A 20,652-nucleotide genomic window follows, 5' to 3' on the forward strand; every position below is an offset into this window, starting at 1 on the left:
ATGTATGACAGATAGCTGAAAGCTGAATTTAATATTAAAGTTAGGAATCAGGATTCATATACATATCTAAGAAGTCATATATAGAAAGATGATAACTAAGCGTATAGAAATAGGTGAAACTGCTAAAGAAGAGTATATAGAGAAAAGACTATCATCAGATTCTTGGAAACTGTTTACATTGAGTGGTTGGGCCAAGGAGAGCTACAAAGCAATAAACATAGACGTAGAAGAACTCTGTTGCTGACATATCCTGGAAGCCAAAAAGGGAAAATGTTTTATGAAGTGTTCAGCCAACAGTTACAGAAAAGTTAAATCACAGAAGGATTAAGAGGCCACTTGGTGGTTAACTATGCCATTGGCAGCCTAACTAAGTAAAAGCACTGTCACAAGAGACGTCACTCCCTCTATTGGGAGTGAGGGCAAATCAAACATAAGGAAGAGGAACACTCTTAGAAGGAAGAATGTGGCAAGAATGTGGATGAGATGAAAACCTGAGGCTGTGATGCAGTTGTGGGAGGGTGGATTAAGGGACACCTGAATGTGGTTCTAGGTTAATAACTACTCAGCAAACTATGTGCTTTTCTCAGAATCAATATACTAATAAGGTAAATAATTTAAAGACTTCATGTTATAAAAATTTTTAAAGTAAAAATCAGTAACAATTTCTCAAAAAGACATGTTATCTTTCCTAGGCACAGACAAATACATGCCTATGATGAACGAAATACTTAAGACTCAGGCCAGGTGCACGTGTATTCACCTAGCTAAGAGTTGCAGGTAGCAACAGCAATCCTCGCTCTGGATCGAGTTGTAAAGCCCAAAACGAAAAGAGCCAAGAGATTCCTTGAGAAGAGAGAACCAAAACTCGATGAAAATATTAAAAATGCCATGCAGATTGAAGGGGGAAATGCAAATGCAACAGTGACACAAGTACTTAAAGATGCAAATGCACTGAAAAAACCACACGTTATACTGTATAAAAAGAAAAATAGTACAAGACCTTTTCAGGATCAGACGTCACTGGAATTCTTTTCAAATAAGTCTGTTCTTTATTCAAGTTTGGCTCCCATAACAAGAAGTGGCCAAATAATCTAGTCATTGGTCACATGTATGACTACCACGTGCTGGGTGTGATTGAATTAGGCATTGAGAATTTTGTCTCTCTAAAAGACATTAATAGAACAGTAAATGTCCTGAGGGAACACAACCCATGCTATTATTTGCTGGTGATGATTTTGATGTAACAGAAGATTACAGAAGACTAAAAAGTCTTCCTACTGATTTCTTCGGAGGCCCTACAGTATCAAATACCCACATGGCTGGACTGGAGTATATTCTGCACTTCACTTCACTGAATGGGAAGACTTACTTTAGAAGCTATAAGCTGCTGTTGAAGAAATCTGGTTGCTGAACACCACAGATTGCAGTGGAAGAGATGGGACCCTAATTAGATGTGATTCTGAGGAGGACACACCTGGCATCAGATGACTTTTATAAATTATCTATGAAAATGCCAAAAGCTCTGAAGCCAAAAAAGAAGAAAAATATCTCCCATGATACTTTTGGTACAACTTATGGAAGGATTCATATGCAGAAGCAAGGCCTAAGCAAACTACAAACCAGGAAAATGAAGGGGGTGAAGAAGCGACCTGCAGAAAGGATAACAGAAGACCAGGAGAAAAAGTCACAAAGAATTTTAAAAATTGATGGAACTTAAAAAGAAAAAGACTCAGTAGCTCTTTGGAAACTAAAATGATGTAAAACAGAGATACGAATATTAAAACTAATTATTAGCTTTTGAAGTTATGTTGTAAATAAAATAGAGGAAAGCCAATGGACTGAGAAACAGAAAACTTAGAGTTGAGTCCTACATTTGACTATATTAACTTCAGCGAATTACCCAACCTATCTCTGATTTATTTAATTGCTTTATAGTATAAAGGAGTTGAATTGGATGACTCTCCAAGATACTTCCAAGTCCTAAAATTCTCGTTCTCTCACTTTAAGCATCATATTTAAAGGGTTTAAAAAGCTGAGTGCCAGTATCTTATTAAAGCTAATGCGACGAGGGAAAGCAGGGCGGGGGCGGGTCTGATTAGTGCAGCAATGTCTTACTTGGATTGCGTGTTGCACCAACTGGACTCTCCCATCTTTGAGGTGAATCAAACTCACCCCCATCTTCTTCAGGATTTCTAAATGCTCAGGGTTAGTGGCCATGAAATCTCTGGCTCTCAGAGGGGGTTTAGCTCCACTCCTGAAACTCTCCTCTCTGCTAAAAGTAATTACAGGCAAGGCTTAAAAAACTATGAGTTAGAATTGGCAAAAAACACATGTCAAATAAAAATAACGTTACTTGCAAAATTGCTAGTTTTAGAACTAGTGAAACTGGAATAACTGGAAACAAGTATTTTCTTACATATAATTTAGGTTAACAAGTGGTATAACTTTCAGATATAATATTTTCTAGTTATAAAAGTATGTATATTATTTACATAAGGTACTATTAGTCAACAGAACTCTATTTAAAGGTACAGAACAAGTTTGCTTGGGGATTTGTTACTATTGATGTTTTCTTTTAAAAACACAGATTTTTCTCCCAATATTTTAAAATCAAATCAATACTTACATCAGTGAAAAATAACATTTATGTTAAAAACAATTTTTAAAAAAATCCTCGCAATGGCCTTTCAAATATAACCATTCGTCAGAAAATGAACTCATTAAGCCCAACAATTTTAACAAGCAATAAGTACTCCCTCAAGAAATCAAATCAAAACAAACAAAATACCTGTATTTTCACTAAACAGAAACTATAGACAAAAGGAAATCTTTTTTTTTTTTTTTTTTTCTGAGTTGGAGTTTTGCTCTCGTAGCCCAGGCTAGAGTGCAATGGCATGATCTCAGCTCATTGCAACCTCCACGTCCTGATTCAAGCGATTCTCCTGCCTCAGCTTCCCAAGTAGCTGGGTTACAGGTGCCTGCCACCATGCCCAGCTAATTTTTTGTATTTTTAGTAGAGACGGAGTTTCACCATGTTTGCCAGGCTGGTCTCAAACTCCTGACCCCGAGGTGATCCACCCACCTCAGCCTCCCAAAGTCCTGGGATTACAGGCGTGAGCTACCATAACCAGTCAGAAAATATTTGATGAAACTATTCCATGAAAAATGAGTTACAGAAATCAAAAACTGTTACATGCTGCCTATTATTATTACTTTAGTTCCCAAAACAAAAGATATATTGACAGGTTCCATAATAAAAAAGACATTACTGCAAAACAAGCTTTACTATCTAACTTGACTAATAATTTTTATTTTAACCAGTGACAGGCTACATACCTCAACATTTTTGGCCTACATGAATGCCTTCTTGGTTGTTGTTAATGATCCCTAAGTTCTCTGTCATTTATTAAGAAATAACTTTGATATTAGCAAATATAAAATAATACATCTTACACTCTGATGATGCCTCTAGGACAGCTCTTATCCACCACATTTTTCAAGGGTTCACGAATACTTTGAGCATACAATGGGTCATTAGGGAAGAGGATCTGAGTATTTGGACAAGTCCAATCAAAGTTACTGTCATCCAGTTCTGTATACTCTGAGGTCTACAATATAAAAACATTTATGTGTTTATATAAATAGAAATAATTATTTTACTTAACATAATTTTAAAAGGAAACAGTTAATGAAATATATAAGCATATACAGGATGCAATAAAAGAAAACAAAGTAAGAAAATGTATATATTTAGTTTCTTATCATACATATATTTATTATATTCTAGCCATGGATTACTTTTCACTTGGAAAAATAAAACATATAGAAATAAAAAAAAGAATAAGATATTTAACTTAAAAACTCACTATGTTCTTCTTAGAGATGCTTTGATTTGTAGTAGATAGCCAAAGAGGTAACAGATGAGCTTCTGTTGTAAAGATGTAATCTTCTATGTCAAAAATAATGTCTTCTTTATCAGCAAATAACAGGTAAAGATATTTAAACATTTCAGCCAAGAAGAAAGAATCCATTCTAAAATATAAAGTCACAAATAAATATAAATAGATAAAAATAATTTAAATGCCAACTATATAAAAGCCATAGAGTCAAGGTTAATAATCCTATCTATACCAATTTAGATGTTCAAAGAACTACAGAATGTATCAATCTCCCAGGGGCAGAATAACTTTGACTCCAAGTATATTCCATGTTAATGAAAAAGATCGGAGGAACTGTTACCCACACCAATACACTGAATCTCGTCAATAATGCAGACAAGATTTTTCCATAGGCCTTTCAATGAAGGAAAGTTCTCCATTTCTTCTATAGAGAATTTACAGCAGGGAGGTAACTGATGAATTTTACTAGTGAGAATCATATAAGAATCTTCAACTAAAGAACTGGAAAAAGTCATAAAAATTTGATGGAATTTATTATGTAGCTATTTAAGTGATTTAAAAAGAAGGCTTTAAAGGTAAAGTTACATGAAAAAAGTACAATACAAAGTCACATGGGCTACAATTATAACATTCTAAATATTTATTTACCTGTTAAGGGGATGTGGAGAAACAAAGAGAGTAAACTATATGTCTTTCCACATGATTTAACATTATACGTAAACTATATGTCTTTTTACATGATTTAACATTATACTGTTTAAAAACAACAATTTAAGAAAAGTTAAACTAAAAGTGTCAGGAAAAGAGCATAGCTGGTAGATGGAGTCACAGTAACATCAAATTTAATTTACTCTTCCCCAAAGCATCCTAGGTTTTGGCAGTAATAAACAACTTCTTGTTTACTGGACAGGTTGCACAGTTTCATACCTCTGGCCAAGCACAATTCCTGGCACATAGTAGGCACTCAATAAATGTTTACTAAGTTAAATACAAGTTTAAACAGCATGATTCAAGAATGAACTGGAGAGGCAGCAGAACACAGAGATAAGGAACATGGGCGTTGGAATAGAAAGATCTTCCGCTAATTAGTTCTGTCACCATGAGGACATTATATAATGACTACGAGCTTCAGTTTATTCTTCAGTTAATTCTTCTTCAACCGAAGAATATTGCTTTAAAGAATATAAAAATACACTCACAACTTTGGTGTGAAGACTAAATGAGATAGTAAATGTCAATTATTTAGCATAGCACCTGGCATACACATGAGATTTAAACTACAGCTATCATTTTTCCTACATATATAAAATTTTTTATTTTGAAACAAAAACTCACCTATAATGTTTCAAAACATTTTTGGCTATTTTTGATATTAATCTTTTTAGACTATGTAAAGACACTTTCCTGTTAATCTGCAATACATTTATCATAATTTAACCTTTTCTGAAGGATCAACAGTTATTACATGAGCAAATGCTATCCTGAGAACTGTAGGCAGATGAGGAGGATATTGATAATTGGCAAATAACATATAGACAATTTACAATTAAACAATTTGTAAACATTTAGAAAAGAAGAAGGCATGGTAAGATAACTACAATATGAATTGGGCAAAGCTACCAAGTAGAGTATAGGATCATATGATCTATTTTGTATTTTAAAATCATAAACATATATATAAATGAAAATACACAGGCATTAAAAGGTCTGGAAGCCTTTATAAAATTGCCAACAGTGGCAATCATATGCAGGTAGGGGAGAGTGCCTTAGCAAATATTTTCCTATTATTTTTGCCATTTACATTCTTTTTAGTAATTATCTATTATTAGGAAAATACAGATATTTCCATTGTGAAAAGTGTGTGTGTGTGTGTGTGTAGATGATGGTGAGCTGGAGGACACTCATAGTGCTAGTAGAACTATAGGGTAATAACCGCATGCAAAGAGCATGTAACTGAAAGCTCTCAAGTGCAATGCCGTGAGGCACTGGTTGTGGTCCAACCAAAATTCTTCTCAATGATTTGGATGAAAAAAATGTTAGTCATGCTTATCTAAACTATGGATCATTGAAGACTGGTAGTTTAGCTAATGAGATTCAACCCCTAGACCAAAATCTAGAAACAAAACAAAATGAAATGAAATTTTGCTGAGTTAAGTATAAAAATTCTAAGTTTATACTAAAATAAGAAAACTTGGCTGCTCAAGAACAGGATGGAGAACATTTGCCAGGAGACTACACAATTAAGTATGTGAAGCTAGTTGGTCAAAAGCTCACAGTGAGCTGAATGTAATAAAGCTCCTAAAAAATCTAAAGCACATCTAATAAGACAATATGATGAGGAAGGGTAGTTCTCAACCTTTTGTTTGGCTAAGCACATCTGAGAGGCACAACCATCCCCTGAGGAACAGGAACAGTGAGTCAACGAAGCAGTGGTCCTCAACTGGAGAGAGGGTGGAAACTCATCAACCTCATAGAAAATCAGTGATCCTTTGCCTGAATCCAGACAGTTATCGTGCTGTTGTGCCAGACACATCTTGAGTATGGCTAATATTAGACATGATATTTTAAGTTATTGTATATACTGGAATACAATCAGAATGGGCAATGTCAGTGGTAAGAGGTCCAGAAACAATGTCATAAAAGGAATATTTGGTGGGGGAAAAAAAGGATGTTACACTTTGAAAAATGGAACTCTAAACAGTAAATCATGTCTTCCTCTGTAATTCTTCAACCTGTTATCTCTTTTATACTTCAGAATATATTACATGGTTGTGATTATTTCTTTACACACCTATCTTATTCACTAACTACAAGTCATGGGAACACACGGACTGGTTCTATTTTATCTTTTTACCCCATACTTAAGAGCAGTGTGTATATATAGGAAGTGCCTTACTTACTATATATACTTTCTATATAGTAACTGCCTAATCATTGTTCTTTAATGAATTGCCAGTATAACATCATTGTCAAGAGTCAATCTGCCTAGATTAGAATTCTGACTTAATCTTACTACTGTGTGACCTTAGGCAAGTTCCCTAACTTCTCTTTCCCTTGGTTTCTTCACCTTTAAAATGAAGACTATAATACTACACTTCAGAAGACTCTTTTAGGGGTCAAATTAGTTAAACACATAAAATGTTTAGAAGACTATAGTGCAGAAAACAGTCAATAAATGTTACAGGCAAATACACAAGTTATCTGCTTTTATTTTTTGCTATTATCTGTATGCCTGCTTCCAGAAACCTAACCATTTCTCATTCGCTGTGGTTAGGGATGGAGATTCCAAGCTTAATTAACCACTCTCTGAACACAAAGTGAAGAACTAAAGGACAACTCGATGGGTAGATGATGAGTGCTGTGTTTCTCATGTCTTCAGTCTCGCTGCCTGGAACGTCTTTTACATCTTTCTTCTTCTAATCCTTGCTTATCCTTGAGGGCACAGAATCCTTCAGGAACCCTTCCTTGACTATCACATCCCAACCTGTGTTTCATGCCCCTTTAATATGTTTCATAACATGTATACAATGTTTTAAAAGTCTGGTTGTTGGCCTGCCTTCAGTGATTCAAAGACATAAAGGATGTATCTTCTTATCTTTAATCCTCAAAAACTAGTAAGAGCCCTGGCACATAAGGGTCCTCAGCAAATATTTTTGGAATGAACACTTGCTAACCAAATGGACAAACAAGTTTAGCATTCTTTTAGAGATGTGATAACCAGATAAGTGGTCTTAGAATAAGCAGAATGCTCATGAATTTTATAGGGGGCACTTTTTATAGCTTGAACACTCCATGCCATCTACATCTATCCAGTGTCTAATAAACAGAAACTACCACTGGTCTTTCCCACTCCTGCGAGTCAGCAACGGTATAAGAGAGTACACACAGCTTTTGAGGAATTCTTGGCTGAACACAAATCACATTCCAGGTAATTCATCATCTTGGTAATTTCTAACGTCTTATGTAATAAAAAAGGAAACTATTATCAAAGAAGATAAAAGCAACATTTTAGACAGTCCTAATACTAAGGTTCTGCTATTTAACAATCATTCATTCATTTAAAAATCATTTGAGCATCTACTCTAAGCCAAGCGCTATGATAAAAATACAAACTTTTCAAACAAATTAAGATCAGTCTATCCAACAGTTTAAAAAAGTAATCACGATGAACAAAGGTTTCAATCCTTTGTAAAATAATTAAACTTATTTGAATCCTAAATGGTAGTTGCATTTTGTGTTGTTTCAGAGTGACCCTGAGGAAGGGGATGGTAGCAATTGTTTTACCTGTCCTCATGACTTCCAGTGCGAACATCTTTCATGGCAGCAAATCCGCAAGGCACTCTAGCATATTTATTTAAATTTTCAATAAGTGTTTTCCCTACTTCAAGGTAGTAAGGATCTCCTGTAGCCTATTAAAAAGGAGAATATATATATATATATATACATATACATAGCTTATATATTGCCATATATCCATTCATTTATCAAATATTTATTGAGTACCTATTAGGTGCCAGGCACTGTATCAGGCACTGGAACACATTATATAGAACTGAGTTCTGAAAAAGAGCCATGAATCTGCTTTACAGAATTTCTTAAATATACAATTGTAAAATTTAACTATATAACCTTAGCTTTTAGATTAAATTTCTAATGCTCAGAAATGTTGCCGGATAGAGAAAAGGCAAGAGACATGTTTTAGAAAGCAATTCTAGAACATAAAATTTCTCTTTAAAGAAATGTTTTCATACTATTTTTTAAAGAAAAAAAACTTATATGTCAATTCTTGCATCATTCAATAATTCTATGGACTAGATGAATAAGAACCATGATATATCCAACCATTATAACACTAAAAGGGGACTCTGAAAACCCAACTACTAATATAAAAGAGTGAGAGATGCAACAGAAAATGGGGGCTGAAAAGTAAAGTGGGGTATATTTTCTTACTTTATATAAGAAGTAGGTACTTTCTGCAAATTCTGGCCTTAAAGGATGCTGAGCCCAGTGTACTCTGAAATCTGTGGTAAATGCCTGAACAAAACAACACACAAATAGGCATAAGAAATGTTATTAAATAAACAAGTAGTTCTAGAATATATATAAATAAGTAAAAGGAATTAAAATAGCAATCGTAACATTTTCAACAAAAACAGCAATTTTCATTGCTTAAAATAACAATTCATTTTGTAAAGGCTGCTATTTTTAACAGTTACATGGATTATTTTTTAAATGATCATTCTGGCTATTAACAAACTCAGAAAAAGTCAGTAATGAAACTCAGTAATGTCACTACATAGGTCCTGGTAGTCAACATAATTGTGTTTTCTTTTATCCTTCTCTCTACTCTTTCTTCTTAATTATTCCTTCCCTAGTTCTCATATTTCTTTTTAAATTTTTTAAATTGACAAATAAAAGTGACATATTTATGGTATATGACATGATGTTTGATATATGTATACACTATGAAATGGCTAAATAAAGCTCATTAACATATGCATTGCCTCATATTCTTATCTTTTTTGTGGCAAGAACACTTAAAATCTCTTTTAGCAATGCGCAAACATACACATTTCATATTTTAGCTAATATTTTCTTTTATAGTAGATTCAAATCATTTGTGGACTAAGACAGGGCATTATTTAAAAATAAATAAAATTACTCTATTTGAAATTGATTCAGTAACATAATCAACTGGTTTTTAAAAGAAAATAAAAATAAAAGCAAACAAAAACTTTTATGGCAACTAAAGAAAAACTTCATTTGTGATAGATGTATCAGTTGAAACCTCAGTTTATTCTGTATGGATATGAATTTTCTACAATGCACAGTCCTACTCACCTGAAGGCTAATAAAACTATACTTTCCAAAACAAACACTTTAGGAACCATTCTAAGTTGGTGGAATGCTTAGATATCTCACAGAGGGTAGTCAATAAGCAGGGACAGAACAAGGCCATACACACATTTGGAAATTTTTAATGGTACATTTCTGGAAAGCCAAAAAGTATGCTATTAAAATCTTGTCATATCAAGCTAGCAAGAATATTTATTACTAATATAATATATAAAAACCAGGAAGAATAATTCCCAATCAGCATGAGGAAGAGATGGCATTCTCTACATTTCCAAGGGGTATGTGTGAGCAACATAGTATATTTCATATATATAGTTTTCCTAAGAAAAGCGTTAGAAAATAAAAAGTGACAAAATCTCCCTAGCTGGTAGGTACATATAAGAGTTAGAATGACAGACTATTACAATGGCATAGGTTAGGAAGAGTTGAGAAGCATTAAGCTGGAAATTTTTTTTACGTAAAATTTAAAAAATGTCAGCATGACCCTAAATCAGACTTAACACATAAAGAAAAGCAAAAAAATATATAATACTGTACAAACCAAAAATAAACTATATAATAGGAAAAAAATTAAAAGAACCAACAAGACTTGAAAATGCCATTTTCTACCTTTAAATTAGCAACTTATGGTGTGTGTGTGTGTGTGTGTGTGTGTGTGTGTGTGTAAGATTATTCTAAAAATTATTTACTTACCTCTGGTAGAAAATTGTGTTTTTTAATCACCTGATATAACATTTCATGAGTTTCAATAGCAGGTCTAATATCCCCCTTTAACACCTAGAAATCAACAACAATAAAATTATCTAATAAAATATGAGCTGATTTTTATCTCTAATCATTACATAAACAGAAAAAGGTTTACCAATACAATTTTGAACTGCAACTATGTTTTGTAGTTCAGTTTTAAAGATCAAAAATGCACCTAATTAACATCATTGTCTTATGTTCATATTAAGAAAACAAAATTCTTTATACCTGCAAGCCTGGGAAAAAGGCAAGCAACGCATCCATCCAAGTCCGAGCATTCAGCATTGGTTTGTGGATATGCACATCAAGTAGAAGAGGTGGCTGGCTAATGTACCTCATTATGGCATCATAGTGCTAAAAGATCACAACATGTGTTCATGAAAGTTAGATGAAAAAAGGGGTACCACTCTAAACACATTAAGTAGCACTAGTACAGAAACTAAACTAGAATTTATATATAAATTCACTAATTACCAATTTATATAAATATTTAAATTATTTTAGATGGAGATCTTTCTAAAATATGTATGTACTCCTTTATGTCCTCTAACTCAGATTCAGACTATTAAAGACTATATGCAATATGAGGCCTTCTGAAAAAAATGGAGCTGAACATCTCTGTCTCCTGTGGTGTTAGCCCATGGCTGATACGCCTGTAGCCCACTGATGCTCGTAGGTCCCCTTGGAATATAGATATCAGCTTCTATATTACAGAATGTGTTTTCTCCTGTATCTTGGAAGTTTGAGCCCTTCTCAGCTAACAATATTTTAGCGCTCACTACTATCTAAACTAATGCAGCTAATCACTGCTGCCACTCTTACAGTTTGCTCTCTCAGCTTTTTACGGTCTTAGAAAACTCTTTTCCCCTTCTTTTGTCTTCTTCTCCTAGATATTTCTCAACTTTGACAACAGGCTGAGTTGTGATAACAAGCCAACAAAAATAATTAGCTGTCCTCCTTCACCTCAAGAAATTAGTGTTAAATCTAATAAACAATCTATGTGATAATTTTATCAAGTATTCAAAATTAATGACTTAGTAAAACATTTACCAAATTTTTTATTGCAAATTTACCTATTATGTACGCACTATTACTGAATATTGGCCATAGGTTAAAGGCACTGTTCTAATCACTTTGAATTCATAAACTCATTTAATCCTCCCAATAACCCTATAAATAGAACTAGTATCCCATTCTGTAGATGAGAAACAGAGGCAAACAGTATCAGTTACTTGCCCAAAGTCACAAAACCAGTAGGTGATATAATCAGAATTTAAACCAGCACATCTCCCATACTTGTAATCACTATGTCATACCATCTCATACATATAACATGGATGAACTGATAGGTGAGCAAAGAAATGATGAGTTTGCTATATTAATTTCAGTTTGCTTCAATTAAAAAGGTGATTCAGCTGGGTTTAAGAATCCTCCCACTTTTCCCAAAAAATATGCCTGTGATTCTGAGCCAGTCTTAAGACTTGCTTTTGAAATAAATACTCACTAGTTTCTCTAAGGTCTGCAAAGCCCTGTGTCCTCAGTGTAATCAAAGACGAAGCCAAAATTCCAAGATTTCCAAAAGAATTGGAATCCAAAGGAAAAAGCTAACTAGTAACATATTTTCATAATTCTTATTCTTGTACAAAGATTAGGTAAAACTCAAATTTATTACATCACTTATTGGCAGATCTGCAGTTTCTGATAAAAGGTGAAAATAAAACTACTTTATCAACCACTTTTTTTGAATAAATGTCACTTTTTACACTGTCCCTGTCCAACATCATCAGGAAATACTGACACAAACCACTACACATTTTAAAAATTATTTTTACAATGTCATTCAGGTAATGGATTGTCTATCAAAATCTGGACTCAAATGAAATTGATTATAAAATTAATATAAAATTGTATCAACTTACTGTGTTAAACCTTTCCAGAAAACTGTCATCTCCAAGCAAGACATAGGCTTTCAACAGATATTCATAATACGAATCAATCCCTGCTCCTACTCCACTATCTATGGAAATACAAATGTGATTTTTCATTAAAGAACTGCTAGATTTAAAAAAAAAAAATCACTTAGGCAATATTTCAAGACCTGAAAACATTCAGACTGATCATAATGATACCACTACAACTTACTACGGAACTTCTTATAATCAATATAAAACTTTGGGAAATGTACACAATTAACCAACCCCTAAACAACTACTTGATTCTCAAACCCAATTGTTATTTAACCAGATGCAGGGGTAACAATAAAATATAAAAGAACTTTTGGCCGGGCATGGTGGCTCATGCTTGTAATCCCAACACTTTGGGAGGCTGAGGCAGGTGGATCATGAGGTTAGGAGTTCAAGACCAGCCTGGCCAACACAGTGAAATCCCGTCTCTACTAAAAATACAAAAATTAGTTGTACGTGGTGGTAGGCACTTGTAATCCCAGCTACGTGGGAGGCTGAGGAAGGAGAATCACTTGAACTCGGGAGGTGGAGGTTGCAGTGAGCAGAGATCGCACTACTGTACTCTAGCCTGGGCAACAGAGCCAGAGTCCATCTCAAAAAAAAAAAAACAAAAAACTATCTATCTATCTGTCTGTCTGTCTATCTATCTATCTATCTATCTATCTATCTATGAATGAAAGAAATTTCACCTACTTAAAGAGAATATAATTAGTGGCAAATAAGACACAAATGTTTTTACTTTTTCCATGTTTGTTTTTAACTTTGCTTCATAAAGCCACTGAAAATTGAGTCTTCTTTGAAATATATAATTTCTAACTTAAGATTTTGATAAAGCAATGAAAAAGCCACAAATGGCATTGTTTACTATAAATTCCTACATCAAAAAGTAAAACACAATCCTACTGAATTATATATGGTTAGCTCTCCTCCAACAGCTTCAGATATTTTAAAATAAATTTTATATTATTAAAATCAATTATAATTAATTTACACAGATTAGAAAAAAATTTATAATGAACTACCTTTAAAATGACCTCTACACACTTCTACCCCATCCCTCCATCACCACCGAATCTGTTGCTAGAGTGAACAATGATGCAGTATACGGTTTGAGGGGGTCCAAAGCAATCTGTAATGTTAATTTCCAAAGTTCCAAAGACTTCTTGCCAATATAAACAAAAAGATGCAAGTAGCCAAAAATAATACAGTTAGTAGGAGGATAAATCCAGACTATAGATTTAACTAATGTTTAATTATGCCTTTCCCTCAACACGCACTCCTTAGATTAGCATTAAATTACACTGTGCATATATACAACTACCACCAGTTTAGAGTTGCCCTGGAACATATAATTACATTTAAAATAAATAATTTTCTACCTATTTCAAAGTTTAATTAGCTCTTAGTTTCACTAGGAGGAAAATAAGCATGTTGTGTTAAGAAACTGGCATATATAAATGAATAGTAAATACACTTAAGTCTTGAGGAAATCTAAAGATGAAGTCTCTTGTTTTTTCCTAAAAAGGAAAAAAGAACCAAAGTCGAAAATAATTAAAGAACAATACTATCTACTCTTAAAAAGAAGAAATGCTATCTAACACAAAATGAAACCTATAGATTCAGAAAACACTGATTTTACTGTCTTAATCAACAAAATAAATGATAGGCAGGGCTGGGCGTGGTGGCTTATGCCTGTAGTCTCAGCACTCTGGGAGGCCGAGGCGGGCGGATCACAAGGTCAGGAGTTTGAGACCAGTCTGGCCGACATAGTGAAACCCTGTCTCTACTAAAAATACAAAAAAAAATTAGCCAGGTGTGATGGCACATGTCTGTAATCCCAGCTATTAGGGAAGCTAACCCAGGAGAATTGCATGAACCCGGAGGCAGAGGTTGCAGTGAGCCAAGATCATGCCATTGCACGCCAGCCTGGGCAACAGGAGAAGATTCTGTCTCAAAAAAAAAAAAAAAAAAAGATAGAGTTCTAGAAGTGAACCAACTCTAGACAAAAATGAAGAAGGTAGAGTGATGTGATTGCAAGGAAAATGACTAAAAAAATTTCAGTCGATGTTTGTAACGATGTATTGATGAGCAAAATATCAAAAAAATACAAAGTCTGGATTTCTCCTCTCAGGTTTATAATAAACTGTCAAACTAACGCATTTACATTTGCATCAGAAATGCACTAAGCCTTCTGTTTATGTGTATACACTGTACAAGCACATACATGCTGGTACTTTACCATGAAAATAATAGTTCTCCTCTCAATCTAGTGACGTGCCTTTTCATCTACATTTATATACATTTCATTTCTATTGTAAAACATAACACTTTTCTAGTGGTACATTTAAATCAACATTTATGTTATTTTAAATCTTCATTTCTAAAAGAATTTTTTTAGCGCTATGACATGATGGATTTAACAGCTGGTAACTACACTGTACTATTTAAACTAATTCACAGATGTAGGAAAATATTTGATTTTTAAAATATAACCAAGATGAGACTAGACAGTTACCAACAGTGAAATACTAGAAAACAGTGAATGAATACATAAGGTGATTTTTCATCAGTGGCCATTCAATATTTTGCTTTTAGGAACTTGGAAGAAATTGTCTTGAGTTTCAAATGTTCTGGTAAATCTAGTCACTTCTTACCTTCCTCAGTATCACCCTGAATTACTGGAATAACTGACCCTAAAGAGTCAAAAGTTCTTTTCTGGTCTAAGGTAGCCAACAATAGCCACACCGAGGACTTCCCCATAGAAGTCCTCTTTGAAGGTATACATGACATGAGTCTTCATGGACTTTTCTGTGTTCCTGTAGTAAGAGTTCCATACCATGCTCACCACCACCTTATGGACATCTCCACTTCCAACACTAGTCCAACCATCATAAACACCAGTGGAGACATCATCTGGAAGATTATCTAGTACTTGCTCAGGGAAGTTAGCTGTGGGGATGCCCGGGTGCTTGGAACCACGGCCGAAGCCCCACACTACTTGCTTCAGCAGAAGTATGGCAGGTGCTTCATTCTGCTGGGGTATGGTCTGTGTCTGCGTCTGTGCGTCCAGCAAGGTGGTGCTAAGTAAATGGCTAAGTAATGACTAAGTAAAATGGGCCATGCATGAACCACTAATAAGACTGTGTGTTATAATACAATGATTATGTGTAATTCAAAATTATGATTAACTTGCACCTGGCGTCTCAGACAGGTTTAAAAGAAAAAAATTACAAAATTACAAAGTCACACACAATTCAAATCTGTTTCAAGAATCATTTAGATGAAACAGAAAAAATTTATACAATACTGAATAAAGATAATAATTTTATTTTAATATGTTTGAATTAATAATTTTATAATTTTATTTATTTAAATATAGGAAGTTACCTTTTATATATAAATAAGCTTTTTAGAAAATGGAGAAAATGTATAAAAAAGATATTTTCATTAAGAATATTGTAGTTTATTTCCATTCTTCTATGCTTGTCTTATCAGAGTATTTTATAAAAATCACATTCTTTGTACAATTCAATATTCAGTATCCTGTTTGTTTATATAATGTTGTTACATGCTCCTTCCCACATTTCTCATTTATTTTGATGACAATATTCCAACACTGATGTAAAATAATTGTCTTAGCTATTTTTTTATTGATGGTACTTAGACTGTTTCCCAACTTTCTGCTATTTAGAAATAACTGCATGGGGACATCTTGGGGAACAAATAATTTTCTATGTTTTGTATTATTCCTCAGACTAGATTCCCAGAAGTAAAATTATTAAACAAAGGGACTAACACCTCGTTAGTGAGCACCTACTTCATGCTAAGTGTGGTACATGCGCGGCACTGTTCTAAGCACTTTACATTGGTTAACTCATTTAATCCTCATACAGAACAACTAATTACTAGTAATATGCCCACTTCACAGATATGGAATAGAGAGGCACACAGAGGTTAAATAACTTTCCAAGATCACATAGCTTGAATCCAACAACATGACTCCAGAGTCCATGCTCTTAGCCACTATACTGTATTTCTGGAGGTAGGAAAAAAATAATTTATTAAACACAGATTCTTATTAAACCACGCCTTCATATGAGATGGCTGAGGAACTCTGGTTCTCCAGTTTTCAAATACATTATAGCGTTTCATCCATACCCTATACCTATAATGCTATATCCATTAAGAAACAGAACACTAAATCATATAGAAGAAAAGTGTCACATTTGGCATCAAAAAATAAAATCTGGCTAAATTAATTAAAATGTCAGCAATCTTGTGAGAAACTATTCTTTACAGTATCCCAAAAATTATTTTAACAAATGAAAATCCTTTATTTCCCAACCATTTTGAGGATGTAAGGGCTTGATTTAAAAAGCCTAACTTACATACCTTTTCGTACCCAATCTCCAGTATGAATATTGATAGTCACGCCCACTAAATTACTACTTCGCTGTCTTTTTTCCCAGAGAAAATCAAGAGCTTTTCTGGCATATTCCTGCAATTTAAAAAAAAAGAAATGCATATTTTAAGAACTGAGTATCTTTGGCAAACAGGAAACAAACAAAACTCAAGGCCCATGGGATATTTTAAGAATTAGATTAAATTTCTAAGATAACTATTTATAAAACAAATTTCCTTAAAGCTCAAAGCTTGGCTCTTTCTCATCCAATCAGTATAGTTAGGAAAGACTCAATACGCTCTTCAGTGGAAGGCTCACTTTGAGACCATTCATTTCATCTACTGTTTTTGTTTTTTATTCATTTCACCTACTCTTGTAGCATAAGTTCATACTCATACACATGTATTATTAAATTATATTAATTGCATACATAATTAGATTTACTTGTTAAAATAATTTCTACCACTTAAATGCAAAGTAAAAATCTCCCAAGATACTCTCATTTAGAAAACTGGGAAGAGAATTTCAAAGGTCATATGCTATCTTTGAAGGTCATTTCAGAGGCTACTTTTTAAATGGTATGCAGGTGCATTAGTAAAAAGTTATTAAATCATTAGTAAAAACTTATTAAATATTTAGGCTACTAAATATTTGAAAACACCAAACTTGTAAACTTATGACATGTTTTTCTTTTTCTCATTTATTTTAACCCCTGGACACTAAATAAAATGAGTTCTGACCAAATTTTTGGCTTTGGATGAAAAGATGTTATAAAATATAAATGTAAAAGGCAAGTACAGGTAAGTTCCTAAATTAATTTCAGAGCATGAACCTACTTAGCACTGCAGAAGTACCTGGATAAAAGAAAAAGTCATTAAATCAATTTGTCACTTGGTAAATTAGAGTGTACAATAGTTATAATTCTTAACACAAACTATGCTTTCTTTTAAACACAAGGCAGGTTATAACTTTAATTAAATGGCAGAATTTCAGAGCCAGCAAACTTCATAAAGATTATATTTCCCTACTCTTATTTTACAGCTAAGAAAACAGGCCTAGTGAAATTCAAGATTAGCTCGAGTTAAAAATTGAGTTACAGGACAAAAACTAATAATATGGGAATTCAGTTCTCTTTATATATTAGACCACAGGTCAGAAAACTTCTTCTGACAAGGACCCCATAGTAAATATTTTAAGTGCTATGGGTCACACAGTTAATGGCACAATTACTCAACTCTGTCACTGTAGCACCAAAGCAGCCATAGATAAAAACAAACAATTGAGGATGGCTGTGTTTCAATAAAACTTTATTTATATAAGTAGGCAGTGGCTGGACTTGGCTCACAGATTGTAGTTTGCCAACCCTGTATTAGATCAATGTTTTGTCTTTCAACTGCATTAGGTTTCTTTTCTGACAATAAATTACAGCATATTCAAGAATTTTTTTTAAAAAAATCATGATTTTCAACAGATTCATAAACACAAAATAGCCCACTGCAAAGAGTATGGGTTTCGAATTCAGCAGGACATGGATTCTAATTCCAATTCCATGCATCACCTACCAGCTATGCATGTCTCTCATACTCTGAGCCTTATTCTCCTCACCTGTAAGTGCATCAATATCTGAGAGTCCATAGTAACTGAAGTATGCAAAAGTGTCCACACTTTTTAATGAAGGGAAAATATTAGTCAGCAAGATATAGAACAAAAATTTAAGTTTAAAAGATTAACCAACCAAACGTGAAAAATCTGTCCTCAAGACATTTGAACATACAGACATACGTTCAAAGGGATAAGTACACACGAAGTCAATCTGTTTTCTTTACATTCATATCTAATGCTTTAATGCTGGTATACAGTCCCTATTTCTGCTTGTTTTGCTTGCCATTTGTTCGTTTTTTTAAACATTAACCTAAGTCATATGCTTGAAAAAGACGGTGCTGTGTACTCCAATGACATGCTTAAAAAATTCGACTTTTTTAGTGAGAGACATAGCTAGTCCACAACAACTCTGTGGGGCCATTAAGTCTTTTGGATAATGAATAATATTTCCCTTGGAGTAAACAAATTTACAGATTAGACTCTCTATCAAGACCTAAGTACAAACATTTCACTGTGTTTTAGAAGATTAGGAAGGTTTCAGAACTTTCAAAAGTGCAACAGACCATCTGGAAATCTAACAAAATACGGGACATAGTATTTCACATAAGGCATCTATGATATCAAGGAGACATCAAATTCATTTAAGTAGTATGCCTAAACATTTTTTTCCTAAGACTAAACCTAAACATATACTTTATAGTTGGTGAACAAAATGCAAAGTTGGATTTAACATAGCTACCTTACAATGATTTCTAGGTTTTTGACAATTAAAAACCATGTAATGAATTTAGACAAAAAGTTCACTAAAATAACGGTAATTCTCCAACTAATAATCCTAATATTTAATCAATGAAGAAGCTGTAAAGTTAGTTGTGCCCAATACCCAGGATATCAAAGACCGTAAAAAGCAAACCTCAAATATTGTTGCTCCTGTGAATCGACTTAAAGCAGCAAATTCAAGGATCAAGGTACCTGCACAAGCTGTACAGGTATCTGTCTCAGTTCCTGTCCGAGCTTCTGGTTTTCTGATGCCGAACTTTAAATTAATCTAAATGCAATCAGAAAATTACCATTAGCAGTTATGAAGATAATGACTTTCTGATAAGAAACTACTTTTCAATCAAGTCTCTGTATAAAATCATGAAAATAATTAATAAAATAACTAAACTTTGAAATTCAATCAGTTGATCTCTGTGACCTTCCAATTAACATCTAGGGAAATATGTTCTAAGCACATAATATTCATGAAGTAAATAAGTTTTTATTTCACTCCTTCCTCAATGACATCAAAACTCATTATAACCATTTCCCTTGGAGTAAACAAAGGAAATGATTATAATCCAAGAGAACTTGCATAGAAAAGGTATCTTTTATAACAATTTTGTTCTCTAGTCAGTTTGAACTAGTAAGTACAAGAATAGAGAAGTAGATCACCCTTAGAAGAAATGAGGTTTAGTTTGGAATTTGTGAAAAACCAGTCTATGTTATATATTAACTAGTTCATCAAAGAGAAAAAATGAATTGTTATGGTATATATTGGAAAGGAAATTAAAATTTCATTTACAGGTTTTAAGAGTTTTGAAATATACAGTCTGTCGCCTTGCTGGCAGGCTAATAACAAAAGGGCAATTTTTTCAAAGGGATATTTCCTTATTAAGTCAAAGAAGCAGTAGCTCATGCCTGTAATCCCAGCATTTTGGGAGGCGAGGATGGGTGGATAACTTGAGGCCAGAAGTTCGAGACCAGCCTAGCCAACATGGTGTAATCCCATCTTTACTACAAATACAAAAATCAGCCAGGCATGGTTGTGCGTGCCTGTAATCTCAGCTACCTGGGGGGCTGAGGTCCAGATCTCTTGAACATGGGAGGCAGAGGTTGCAGCGAGCCAACATTGTGCCACTGCACTCCAGCCTGGGTGACAGAGCAAGACCTTGCCTAAGAAACAAACAAACAAAAAAACCCCAAAACAAAGACAACCGAATAATACTAGAGCATAAACCTGGATTAACTAGACCCAAACTGAGCAGACCCTGATTAAAGGGAGTATTTTTCAGCAATCCAAATAACCAACAAAAAAAAGGAGGTATACGCCAAGGTTTCAGTTAATAAGAAATAAAAAAAAAAGTCAAACATAAAACATCTAGGGTACACTCTTGGTTCAGCTGCTGTTCAAACGTAAGGA

General features: G+C 33.7%; 1 protein-coding gene and 2 pseudogenes across 19 annotated transcripts in view; 1 reads left to right on the forward strand and 2 right to left on the reverse strand.

Annotated features, from left to right (window-relative positions):
* The window catches only part of EDEM3 (ER degradation enhancing alpha-mannosidase like protein 3), a 66,449-nt gene that overhangs the window by 17,324 nt on the left and 28,473 nt on the right, over positions 1 to 20,652 (reverse strand). For 6 of the 19 annotated variants that reach the window (XM_078355120.1, XM_078355118.1, XM_078355116.1 and 3 more), the window contains 10 exons: positions 19,384 to 19,518; positions 16,859 to 16,964; positions 12,422 to 12,519; positions 10,731 to 10,856; positions 10,449 to 10,532; positions 8,850 to 8,933; positions 8,184 to 8,308; positions 3,867 to 4,032; positions 3,454 to 3,608; positions 2,116 to 2,269 (listed from right to left, as the gene is read on the reverse strand). In XM_078355120.1, the coding sequence (XP_078211246.1) occupies positions 2,116 to 2,269; positions 3,454 to 3,608; positions 3,867 to 4,032; positions 8,184 to 8,308; positions 8,850 to 8,933; positions 10,449 to 10,532; positions 10,731 to 10,856; positions 12,422 to 12,519; positions 16,859 to 16,964; positions 19,384 to 19,518 (1,233 nt within the window). Of the gene's footprint in view, positions 1 to 2,115; positions 2,273 to 3,453; positions 3,609 to 3,866; positions 4,033 to 8,183; positions 8,309 to 8,849; positions 8,934 to 10,448; positions 10,533 to 10,730; positions 10,857 to 12,421; positions 12,520 to 16,858; positions 16,965 to 19,383; positions 19,519 to 20,652 lie in introns of all 19 variants that reach the window. The other 13 variants (XM_078355119.1, XM_078355117.1, XM_078355115.1 and 10 more) reach the window with 3 other exon arrangements.
* Positions 89 to 1,717, forward strand: LOC118149274 (ribosome production factor 2 homolog pseudogene; annotated as a pseudogene).
* Positions 14,912 to 15,636, reverse strand: LOC144580096 (riboflavin kinase pseudogene; annotated as a pseudogene).

This window comes from Callithrix jacchus, chromosome 18 (genome assembly GCF_049354715.1).
Source record: "Callithrix jacchus isolate 240 chromosome 18, calJac240_pri, whole genome shotgun sequence".
NCBI lineage: Eukaryota > Metazoa > Chordata > Mammalia > Primates > Cebidae > Callithrix > Callithrix jacchus.